The sequence below is a fragment of the Pelophylax lessonae genome, assembly GCF_965119305.1.
Source record: "Pelophylax lessonae genome assembly, chromosome: 4".
NCBI classification, from domain to species: domain Eukaryota; kingdom Metazoa; phylum Chordata; class Amphibia; order Anura; family Ranidae; genus Pelophylax; species Pelophylax lessonae.
The window spans coordinates 495,180,574-495,193,441 of record NC_138771.1 but is presented as its reverse complement, the minus strand read 5'-3'; the positions used below and the strand labels follow the sequence as shown (position 1 = coordinate 495,193,441).

Here is a 12,868-nt window from a genome sequence, read left to right as displayed (position 1 = left end):
CAATAGATGACCTGTGTTCTCCCCTTTATCAAAGTACCTTGTTGTATAAAAAATTGTTTTAGCGGTGAGAGAGACTTGTTGATATAAGTTCTGAGCCTCTAACCATTCTCGCTCAGATTCCCCGATCGGATGTTTAATATAGGCCTCTTCTGCCTTCCTAGCCTCAGTTAGTACTAAATTTTCCCATTCCTTAGTACTCATTTTAATACTAGAAATTCTGTGTATAAAAAGTCCCCTAAGGTGAGCTTTTAATGCATCCCATATTATAGTAGGCGCTGCTGTCCCACGATTTTGTCCTAAAAACATTTGAATTTCTCGAATCAGGGTATCATCTGCCCTGAACAGAATAAACTAAAAGGGATTAACTTTCCACAATTTAGTCTTACAAGTATTAGAAATAGCAATCTGTACATTAAGTAATGAGTGATCAGAAATATTTCGAGCGTATAGAAGTAACCATGGATCATGCAGCCATATTCCCCAAACATAGATCTATATGGGACAGTCCTTTTATATGTTGCAGAATAACATGAAAAACAACGTACAGTAGGATATTTTTCCCTCCACACATCTCTCAATTTGAGTTCATCAATCAGTCAGGCAAATGGGGTAGGGCCATCTATGACTGTATTGTGACCAAGATTTGATGATAGTTTATTAAGTATTTTGTTTAAGACATTATTAAAGTCCCCCATCACCCATATGGGGAGATTAGAGTGAGGGGCCATGAATTGGGCCAGTTTTTTCAAACATTCAGGAGAGAATGGTGGAGGAACATATATGTTCGCTATAATGCAAACCATGCCTGATAAGTTACATAGCAAAAAGATAAAGCGACCCTGATCATCTATATGTGAGTGCAATAAATGAAAGAGCACTGTATTTGAAATCAAGGTACTAACTCCTCTAGAGTAAGTAGCGTGCGCGGAGTGAAACTGCGTACCATACCAATAGTGCCTTAACCCTGAAGTCGTGTCAGGTTGTAAATGCGTTTCTTGTAAGCAGATTACTGCTAGGTTGTATCTCTTTAGAGTAGAAAATAAGGCCGCAGGTTTCACGCCAGCACCCAGCCCCCTGCCATTCCATGATACAAAAGCGATACTATTAGCCATTTAACAACAGCAGTACTAGCCAATCAGGATGTGCATTTCCTAAAACAGCCTGTGTACCAGGGAACCATACATTCAGAATTGTAGGTGTTATATGGAGCACAGCGTCCATCAAAAAAAGCTGCAGAGACTCAGAAGACCAGTACAAGTTATTGGATCATCTGTATTTGAGGCCTTGTAGGCATGACAAAAAAGAAAAAAAAGGGGAGAATTCAATCATAAAGCATTCCAGGTAAAAAAAAAAAAAACATAGTTTAACAGTCTTCCCTTGCAACAGGCTAGGGATAGAATAATACCTGCAAAAATAACTGAACTTGGTTTCCGTAACCTCAAGAAGTCTTTCCACAGAATAAATGTATTATCTCCACGCAGGACGAACATTCCGGGGGGGCCCCAACATAACAAATCTTGCTCTTGATCTGAAGTAACTTGCAATGCTTAAAACCAAATCCTAAGAGCTCCATTCTGTTCCATTCCGCCTTTAAGAATAACCGGATCAAAGGAAAGGACAGCGGTAATATAAGCCATGGTGTCGATCCCCTCACCTCAGATATCGTCAGTCCGTCAGGTTGTGGAAATGGTTGATTTCCTCAGGGTATGTTCCACTCTATCCAGCCAGTTGGAAGCTGCTAAGGGGTTATCAAAAAAATTAGTCTCATTATTTGCTGCAATGCGAAGTTTAGCTGGGTAAAGAATTGCATAGGTAACCTCAAAGCGCCTAAGGCATTTTTTTACTTCTGTGAACTTTGCCCGGCGATGTACATCCGCAGAGAAATCAGGGAAAAATTATATTCTCGCATTATCCATTTTCACTACTTCACCCCTTGTCCTGGCCTGATAGAATATGGCATCGCGATCCTTGAAATTTAAGAGCCAGAACAGAAATGGTCATGCGGGCTTTCCGGGTTTCAGCGGGCTGGCGGGGACTCTGTGCCCGTTCAACTGCAAACATTGGGGAAAACGAGTCCATCCCGAAGGTATTAACCAACTAGTTCTCAATAAAAGCAACTGGGGTTTTCCCCTCAGTTTTCTCCGGGATTCCCACCGCTCTGCTTTTGTTGCGCCTGAGTCTATTCTCCATATCTTCCAACCTAGCTTCATGGCCCGAGGTGACTAATTGCATTTGGTGTATGTCGTGTTGCAAAGGCACCACATCATCTTCCGCTGTACTCATTCTAATCTCCAGGGCTGCTGTACAGGCTCTTAATTTTTGCATATCTTGTCGGACCATATTTAATTTCAACTTAACCCCCTTGACTTCAGATGTTAATTCTGAGAGAGCCGTGTTACATGAGGTCACTGCGATAAATATGTCTCTATGGGTGGGTTCAGGCTCTGCAGGATCAGGCACTTCAGGATCTGTGTCAAGTGCTGACAGGGCAGGTGTACTCACTGTGTCCCAAGCTGGGGAATCTATTGTGTCCTCCGGCCAGACAGCCTCCTGTGGGGCACCTGAAGAATCAGAGCTAGCCAGCTCTAAAGGCAATCCAGGACTCTTTGCTGAGGTCTCCTTTCCAGGTGTCTTGTTAAAGAGTTTCATTGCTGCTTCTCTCGCCGACCATTGTGGACGGCCGCCCTCTTGGCCTGCATGGTCCGCTACTGCCTGGGCTTCTTTACCCTCTCTAGACATTGCACTGTAGTATGTGACCCCCTTACAACAGATGAGGAACCTCCAGAGGGTTCGCTAAATCCAAAAAGAGTCCACAAGTCACTTGCAGGATGATAACAACAGGATTAATTACCGGAGCTTCAGCGGAGAGAGCAGGCAGAGCGTCCTACTCCATCAACAGAAAGCCACAAAACATTCTTAATTTTTAAAAAAGGACTGTTTTTTGTAATACTACAATTCTTTTTTATTTTTGGTGAATGGATAGGGGGTACAATGTATCTCATACTTATTCACATAGGGGGGTGCTGGCATCTGGGGGCCCCCTTTCTTAAAGAAGGGTTTCCAGATTCCGATAAGCCCGTTGCCTGCAGAAGAGGTTCTAGTCCCCATCAACATGGGGAAAAGGTGCTTCGGGTGGGGGCACCCCATGTCGAGGGCATGCGGCCTGGTATGGTTCGGGGGGGGGGGGGGGAGGCAGGGGTGATGACTGATGACTCAATGCTTGTTAAGGACACAGTGTCTGGCTTCCAAACCCACTCATTAGCAACCAGCTATATACAGTGATTTTAAAGAGGAAATAAAAAAAAATGCATTAAAAATGCAACACTTGCGTTTCTGGTGCGACTCCATTGAAGTCTATTACACGCAAAACGCAATCTGCTGGGGGAAAAAAATGTGAACGTGTACCATAAGAAACCATGTTAACTGGACTGTAGTGCATATCTGCAAAACAGAAAATGCACAACAAAACGCATAGGTGTGAACGTAGGGTAAGATGGCAAGAGACAAAATGAGGGAAATTCTTGAGGCTAAGGGAAAAAAAAAAAAACTTTTTTCCACACTGCATAAGTTAACTGCTGGTTTTGTCTAGGGGTGCACCAAAAGGCTATACTCACCCAATCCTTTGATCCTCCTGAAAACAGTGCTCTCCCACGTCCAGCGGTGGAGTGTTCCTGCTGCTCTTGCGTTCACAGCCGGCCTATGGGTGTGATGATGTCAGGAACAGTCCACCACACAAGACCGCTAGACCGTGGGCAGCAGGAGTGGCAGGGACCGGTCTTGTGCTCAGGGGATCAGTTGATTAGGTTAGTATATCTCCTCTGTCCTCACCCCTAGACAAAAATGAGCTGTCAACCCATGGAATCACAAACAGAAACTAATGTAGAACTATAGGCAAAACTTATTCTTAATTTTGGATAGAGTAAGGGAGCGTCATAACCCCTGCAAGGTTTGTTTATTCCATCTTTGTCCCATTGCGGAGATTTACCTTCACTTCCTCTCCCATAACCAAACAGGGAGTGATTGTAAATCTCTGCAAATTAAGGGATTCTTTTGGGGACATCTAGGTCACCAGAACTAGTGTCCCTATTGGAAGATTTCCCCCCTATTACTTTTCTAGTGACAACCCAAAATTTGGGATTTTCTTTTACTTTCACTTTCAATGATAATGGTAAACTGGACAAATAGAGATGACAAATCTCCCTAAAGGAACAACAGACAGCAATAAAAACTGACAAGCATTGTAATCCCTCTCCCTCTGTCCAAAGCTAAAATCAAACTTTTGCCTTTAGTTATACTTTAAAACCCAACAGAAATTCTAACCTTTCCCCACTCTATCAAAAACGTAAAAAAAGTTTTGGCTGCAGTTGGTATTTACGTGTAGTAGAATTTCATGGTTATTAATATTCCTTTTTTCTTTTTTCTCCCTCCCTCCTGGCCCCTCAACACTTGGATTGGTGAATTGGTGAAGGTGCTGATCTCGGAAGGATTGACGCAGTTTGCTCAGGACCCTCACTTCCTACAGGTGGCAACGCACGAGCTGGCGGACGCCTGCGACATGACGATAGAGGAGATGGAGTCGGCTGCTGACAGCTTCTTGAATGGCAAGCCCAGTCCCAATAGGAAGCTCTCCCCTTTCCCCAACCGCAGGGACCAGGGTGTGGACTGCGCAGGGGGTGGGTCAGAAGAGCCAGAACTCTCACCGGGCTGTCGGAACAGCAAGGGCGAGTCAGAGGACTGCCAGGTACACATGAGCAGCCCATAGCGGACGCTCCTCGCATGGACATGAGCCGCAGATATGGCGACACGACCGAGGGTGGATGTTTAGGAGGAGTTTCGCACTCCTTTTCTCTTTTCTTTCTCTTTTATTTTTTTTTTAATTTTTCTTTTTCAGTGTTCCTAATGAGTTTGTTAAAGAAGTGCCTCACTGTTCTCGTGACCCGGAGTGACCAGAACAGAGTTTTTTCATCTATTTTAGTTGGGGCGGGAGGGGGGAGACATCCGGAGCTGACGGTCACTGCAGTTTTGGGAGTGGCAGACCGACTGGAATTCTTCGGGGGTCTTATGGACAACCTTGGAAAAGAATCTCAAAATCAAGACACGTACACCTGAGGACAGTTCCGTGGGGGGACGCCTTAATTACACCACAAAGCTGTTTTATTGTATCTGGCGCTGACTGTCCATCATCTCTAATTCACGTAAATGACCATCCTCGACCCAGCTGAAAGAGGACCTGTCACTTTTCAAATATCATGTTAGCCTGTTAAGTTAACTGATGACAGTGGCATTTCCATGATGTGGCTGTTTCTAGTTCCACCTGCTTGCCACCTACTTGGCCTGACCCTCGGGAGAGGGCCTGTGGTGGCCACACTGGGACATTCTTACTGCATATGCCTGTCAACATCCGCAACTGCTAAATTAAACAATTAGTGCACTTTTAACACGTCTTTAAAGAAAATCTGTATTGTGGGAAATATAGAGTCTTCCTTGGTTGACCTCTGCTTCTGAAAATGCTAGTTGCCTGGCCTTCATACTTATCAAATACTTCAATTTATACTGATTTAATACTCTGTGTCAATAAATTGGTATAAGTAGGATCACCCTGACAAGGCAACTTGCATGTTTACAAGGAGTTCAGCAACTGCAGCCCCTGTATTTCTCACAGTAAAGGTTTCACTTGATACATCCACACAAGTCAAGCACATTTACAAGTATAACTTTTCATCTTTTGCTTTCTCTGGCTGTGCACTGACTGCTCCACTGAAAGCCTCAAGCTTCTGTCAGTCTAGAATTCCAGGATTATTTGTTTTACTCATTTATATTGCTTTGACACTTTTTTTCCACAGTGCTTCACAGAGACATGCACGTTCCCAGCTATAAGAACTGATAGAAGAGCCAATTATAGATGGAAGCCAGTTCAGCTACTAGTATGTTTTGGACTGTTTGAGGAAATCAGAGGAGGAAAAAACAAACACTAGGAGAGAGTATACAAACCCAGATAGTATATTTTGTAAGAATGAAGTAAGCGACAAAGCAAAATTGCACTTAACTACCACACTGCCGAGTCTGTTTAAGTTATAGTAGCGAAAGCATCCCAAAAATGATCATGCTCTGAATCCCTGTTGGGGGATGACCATTAAGTAAGCAGCTATGCAAAGGGTGACTTTCTGGAGTATGGAAAAGCTGAAAACCTCTGTCAGGTTTTTATTCCTCAAAATGTAAAAACGCAACAGGAGCACTAGAATGGTGAAAGATTCCAAGTAGCTTTAATGATTCATCCTATGATCACATGAAACAGTGGGCACATTTCAAAGGCTCAAAATACTCCCCGGCTACAGGGCTTGAATATTGCATGTGGTTAAATCTCAGAGGTATAATTATCAGGATGCAATAACTAAACACTGATGTATGCCATATCTACAGAGTTAGTGAGACAACATAAATAGTAGGAGAGATATTTCATACATTACTGTTTAGGTAAAGCAGAAATCTAGCCAAAATTTTCCCCCACAGCAGCCTTTATCTGCTGCTGAATGTTCTCAGTCTGATGGCAAGCATCATTCAACCCACTTTTGCTGAGCCCAGGTCGTCCTGGACCTGTCCCAGCCTGTGATTAGATGGTGAAAAGAAAACAGCATCATGATGAGCTGATCTCTTTGTCACTCTGTTCTCTTTTCCTCTCTGCATGCTCCTTGTCAGCACATGAACTGACTGGCCCCTTGTGCTGCTTCTTCCTTTCACACTCCAGTTCTGCTGTACAGGGACTGCAAGAGGTTAATACCAGGTCAGATTCAGGTACATACACTGCTTCTATTTTAAAAATATATTTAATGGTATAATATTGATTACAGATTTGCATTTATTTTTTATCTGCCTGGAGTTCAGCCTTAAGGTAACCTGGTAATCTTTATGAATTATTAAAGCTACAGGTACTCTTTCGTCATTTGGTCTGGTGCTTTTGCTGTGTTTTTATGTTTTGAGTTACCTTCTGGAAGGGGAGCCTTGCGTTACATGAGCAGCCTCACCAGAACCAGTAAGCTTCTTGAATCTTTTCTCGGTTTTACCTAGTGAATTTCAATTAAAGTCCCTTAGATGTATTTTGAGGTTTTTATTCCTGTCTGTGCCCCAGCTGGGGAGATTTCACCCCTATTCCTATGTTGGTAACTGGACAGGAATTGTGATTAAATATTCACAATGGTAAATAAGGTTTTTTTTGGTGTCCCTATTAGTGAGAATTTCCCCCAATTCCTGTTCTGCAGGGTCCACAAGACATAATTGATTGGAATTTTCCCCAAAGGTGACTCGTACAGCAACACCTACCTTCTTACCCTTACCCACTGTGCCCAGAGTTAAGAAAAAAAGTTTGGGGTGGAGTTGGAACTTGTAGTAGAATTAATGTCTGAAGCTTCATTAAAGTATTGTGCGGTACAGGGGAAAGGTTTGAAAATAACTCTCATGGCAGATAAAGGATAGGAAAAACAAAGATATGTTGGAGGCAGCTCTGGAAATATCCATGTATATTGTGAGTCATTCAATCAGTAAAATTGATCAATAAATAGTAAGTCAAAAGTGACTGCTCCTCTTTAAAGAGCTCCCTACCTTGAAGAGAGACTTCAGTCCCCTGTAATATGGCTGTGCTGGGCTCTCCAGGTTTATTTGCATCAAATCCTAGCTCTATGGGATCGCAAAGAGACTTGACTGAAAGACACAGGAGGGCAAAGCAAATGATTTAAAGCCCAACTGAACTCTAAGTTTTATTGAGCTAAATACATTCAAAACAAGGAGGTTTTTTTTAGAGCTCTTCAGAGAGACCACTGCTTCCACGCAGAGAACAAGGGTCCTTCTCTGCAGTATGCTGGCAGGAGACAGGCTTTTCTTCTAAGAATGTGGTTGCTTTAGAAAGAAAATGAACTGTTAGACATTGAAAACGTTTTGTTTTACTTCACCTGAGATATATTTAGCTGATTAAACTGAGGGTTTGGTTAGCTTTAATAAACTTGCAGTACAAGGCAGCAAACTTCATCTTAAAGTGGACCGTCCCTTTAGGTTTATAGCAGTCAACAAAGACTTTCTCCAATAAAATGTAAAAAAAATGAAGCCTTTGTATGACCCATTATAAACATTGAATAGAGCACTTGTTTTCTTTTCTGCCGTCAGTCTTCTATGTTCTGTCTGCTCTTTTGGAAACATGTTTAATGAAACAGGAAAGACCTGTTTATCTCATGCATGATGCAGTGCAGGTTCTGGTTCAATAACGGCTGCTCTGGTCATACAAGATATTATTCCTTAGTAACAATATATTCATACAAGGCAATATTTCTTAGTAACATTATGGCCCGGTTCACACTGATGTTACATGCTCTCCGACTTTGAGAGCACATGTCGCATGACAAGTCACACCCAATTAAGTGCAATGGAACTGTTCTAATAGGAGCAACTTGAGTCGCTGAGACCTAGAAAAAGGTTCCTGCACTACTTTTGGTCCGACTTCAGCATGACATGCATTGACTTTTGTTACAGAATTCATATGCAAGTCATGCCAGGCTTCAAAGTCGCGGCAGTGTGAACCAGGGCTTAGTCTGAAAAATATTGAAACACACAAGAAAAAACAGGATTATTTAAAATCTTTAGTTTTTTCCTGGAATACTACCTTGGAATCGCTGTATTATGCAAAGACCATCCCACTGAGGGTTATAATAAGAATTCATCAAAACACCTAATGTTACATAATTTATGAAGCCATAAGCACCTTCTGAAAATTTCTAGGTGAATGAACACCTATTAATACCGTTGTGCTCTGTTCAGTGATCTTCAAGGCCCCGTACAGGTCTCACGATTTGGCATTGTGTCAGAATCGCTGCAATTCTGCCCACAATCTCAAATCGCATGGCAATCACAGCACAACGCAATGTGCACGTTTGGACGCCATTATTCTTCAATTGCACCCCAAGCTCGATGCTATTCCGCTGCGATTGTCACGTATTGGTTGCGGAAAACTGCACCTTCACAAATTGCATGAAGCTTGTCACCCAAAAAGGAGCAGGAGCTTCTTTTCAGGTGACAAACGCACATAGGGCAGCCCATTCAAGTGAATAGGCTGCCCTATGCAACACACAGAATACCATGAAAATGCCATGTCAAAATGGGCCTTAGGCTCCATTCACATTTGGCGTTTTGGGATTTTGGGCAGAATCACTGTCATTCTGCCCACCATCTCAAATCGCACTGCAATCGCAAAATGCATGTTCAGGCGTCATTCATTTTCAATGGCACCTAAAACACAGTGTAGTTTTGCCGCGATTGTCGTGAGATAAATCGTGTGGCAAACCACAGCACACAAAGACATTAATGAGACTGGCAGCGCAGCGTTTGTTTGAACGAAGCCTAGGGCATTGCAGGTCAGAAGCAGGTCAAATGCACCTGTCAACAAAGTCTGAATAATCTCAGAATCTTCTCAAGCTGATGACCAAAGCCCTTAAGTGACTGTGTTCAGTAATTTCAGTGACTTTTGGTTTTAGGAACATTAGCCTGTCAATAGAGTTCTTTATAGTTTAGGAAAACGATTCGATCCAGAAGGGAATTATCTTTGGACGGACACGCCTGTCTGTTTGGTTTTCCTCCGTGGCTCTAAAAATGTATAATTATCTATTTTCTAAGCTAAATATGTAGGAATATGTTCACTGCACCTAAATTGCAACATAGTCACTGATAGCACCATCATGAAGGAAGCATTTTTCTACTTAAATAGTTACTGTCAGGCCTCCATAAAATACATGAAAGAAAACTATATATACAGTATATTAACCTCTGGAATGCCCTTTATCTGACTGTCTCATTTTACTGCCCAGCAATATAAGTACATGTTATGGCCCTACCTTTTCCTATATAAAACTGACAGAAAGTGAAAGAAGAACTAAATATGGTGCAATCTTCACCTAACCTTTGCTTGACATCGCAAAGATAGTTTAACTTAAAGAGAATATTTGATAGAATGGGGAAAAGAGAGAAATAGATATATAGTGAGGGAGAAAGCGGGAGCAAAGTGGGTATAAAGCCTAAACATTTTTTAACTTAAACCATTACTTGCATTCAGTTAAAAAAATGTTTAATCAACAGTATCATCCCCCCACCTTTTAGTTAACTGAACCCTCATTTGATCCAACGCTGTGTGGGTCTTCAGCTCTTCTCTTCCCTCACCTCCTGGTCTCACATGCTTTGCTGAGGCCACGGGAGCCATTGGCTCCCCCTGCTGTCAATCAAAGCCAGTGACAAGGGAGTGGGGGACTGGGAGATATTCACATTTGTAGTGGCCAGTGATATCACTGGTGCATATGCACTTCGCTCTGAATGGACAGCACACTAGAGTATGCTGTCCATTGAGAGAGCTGTGCCATGACCCTTTCTCCCGTGCACATGTATAGGAGTGACGTCATCGCAGCCAGGCCATTCAAATGGCTGAAGAGTGCAAACTCAGAAGGAAGACCGGGTGAAGATGGAAGCGGTAATATCAGTGACAGCATGCTGCTGGAGGGCTTCGTTTAAGGTAAGTTTGTCATAATGTGCTAGTATACACTGCATACTAGCACATTATGTCTTAAACCACCCAGGGGCCCAAATGTTTTTTTTTTTTTTACTTTAGACCAGTTTAAGAAATGAAGGGGAGTCAGGGGTATTAGAATCAGCAAAAAGATTTACCTTCACTTCTTCCTGCTGCATCTGATAACCAGCACCTTGACGAGAAGTTAGGATGAATCTCTCTCAGTGAGGATGAATATCTCTCAATGAGAACATACACAGCAAAAAATTCTGACAGAGGTTCTAACCCTTCCTTTTTTTATGTGTTTTATTACTCCCTGCTGCAAAAAAAAAAAAAAATTAGAATGGGGTAGGAAAACCTTAGAACCTTGCTGTCTAAATCCCCATTGGGGGGAATTTACCCTGTGTTTCTACTCTGCCTAAAACCCTTCAGGTAAAAAAGAAGTTAGGTGAAATCACACAAATGGGGACACAGACAGCTTATAAAAAGTCAATAGAGGTTTTACCCCTCCTTACTACATCTTAAACTACAAAGAAATATTTGTCAGGGGTTGCCATTTACATATAGTAGAGCATGATACACCTTCCCTTAAGCCTTCTAAATATTTAAAGCAGACCAACATTGGGAATTTTAAAAACCTGATGGTTTTGGTACTTAGGGTCTTGTATGGTGCAAACTTTTTTTTTTTTTTTTTTTTGTATCATCAAAATTTTACAGTGACCCAGTCACAAAAAACAAAACTAAAAAAAACAGCAAACATGGAACAATCCGCCAGTTATTTGAAATATGTTACTCTAGAGTCTGTCAATGTGCAGCTTCCTTTGAAAATGTGGTACATTTGTGAAGCCATTACGAATAACACAACGCTCAGTGTTTCTGACTCCACCCAGCTTTCTGCTATAGGGTCGGTAAAGAGTCCGCCATTGTTGTTTCTCCATTGCTGATTATTCTACGTGTCAATAAATGTAAAAATAAGCAGTAAGTTTGATTGTGTTCTGAAACTATTCTGTGACACAATGGTTCAGCTTTACGTGTGACAGAACCACTTCAAAATGTCTTTATAATCTTTTCCAATGGGGTGTATGTGCCGGATGTGAAATAATACAGCTCACTAAGTCTTCTATCTCTACAGAACTTGTACTGTAATTGGTCAATTTTTTAGAAAAAAAAAAAAACTCCAGTCAATACTTTTTTTTTTTTAGTTCTGGGTGAAGCTGGAAAGGATCATAACCTCTGACCTTACTTGTCCCTGTGACACCCATTTCTGAGTTACTTGTCATTGTGTCACTGGGACAGGAAGAGAAGGAAAATCTCCAGCAGAAACCAGGCAGACATGGTGACTCTTCTCCGCACTTCATGCTAAACTGAGACAAAAGGTTTTGGCTGGAGTTTGGGGTTTATTCTAAGGATAACAACATCTTGTCAGCCATTACTCTCCTAAAAAATATACACTGTACAGTTTCCAGGTTGTAATACAATTCTATTTTATGCTAGCCCTTGTTTATTACTATAATGGTAGATTAAACGTGGTTATCCCAGGTATCAGAATACCTCTGTACAGCAGACACTGCCATTGTAAGGAAAGATTTAGCAAAAAAAATAAATAAATAAAATAACTAGAAGTTTATGCAATTCAGAGTAGTAACTACCTGTTTCCCAAATGGATGAGCATATATTTAAAGTGGAGTCATTTAAAAGAGGCTGCCATTACACAACCTAACCATTTACTAGAGGCTCCTACCTGAGGTTGTGGGTTTCTATCAAATTCATGGAATGCTGAACTTGTGGCCAAGCTCAGACAATGGTCCCCCTGTGTGTATGACAGGTACGCTTTAAGTAGGGTCTAACGTTGAAAGTTCCTTCTGTAGTATATTGCTTGGTCGTGAGTTGTACAAGATCCTATTTTCTCTGTCTGAACAGAAAGTTGTCCAAGGACCCCCTCCCATTTGCTTCCATTATTCCAGCCTTCCTGCCGGGGTCCCCCAGCTCACCTGTCTGGGGCCCCTGTCCATTGCTCAGCTCTCGGGTGTCAGTCGTAAACCTCCCCGCCCCCTCCCCCCTCCTTGCACGCAGCATCCAATCTCCGGCAGAACGGGCTCTGAAATAAAAAAAAAAAATAAAAAAGATATTTAAAGGTTGATCTTTGGGACAAATGTATATTTATGTAAGATTGCATTTTTACCTAAAGGAATGATGTTGTAAAAATGGTTAAGAAATAAAATTTATTTAAAAAAAAAAAAAAAAGTATTGTTTTCCTTATTTCAATCAAAAGAATAACTTTAAGATACAACCGGATTTCATAGGGTGTTATAAAGCACAACAAATAAAAATATG

At 41.7% G+C, this 12,868-nt stretch overlaps 1 protein-coding gene across 7 annotated transcripts in view; it reads left to right on the top strand.

The window, feature by feature from the left end:
- The window catches only part of CACNA1C (calcium voltage-gated channel subunit alpha1 C), an 800,624-nt gene extending 795,087 nt beyond the window's left edge, over positions 1 to 5,537 (top strand). For all 7 annotated transcript variants that reach the window (XM_082255705.1, XM_082255709.1, XM_082255707.1 and 4 more), the window contains one exon: positions 4,469 to 5,537. In XM_082255705.1, coding sequence (XP_082111831.1) covers positions 4,469 to 4,762 — 294 coding nt within the window. In that variant the 3' untranslated portion in view covers positions 4,763 to 5,537. The remainder of the gene's footprint in view (positions 1 to 4,468) is intronic.
- The last annotated feature ends 7,331 nt before the right edge of the window (positions 5,538 to 12,868 follow it).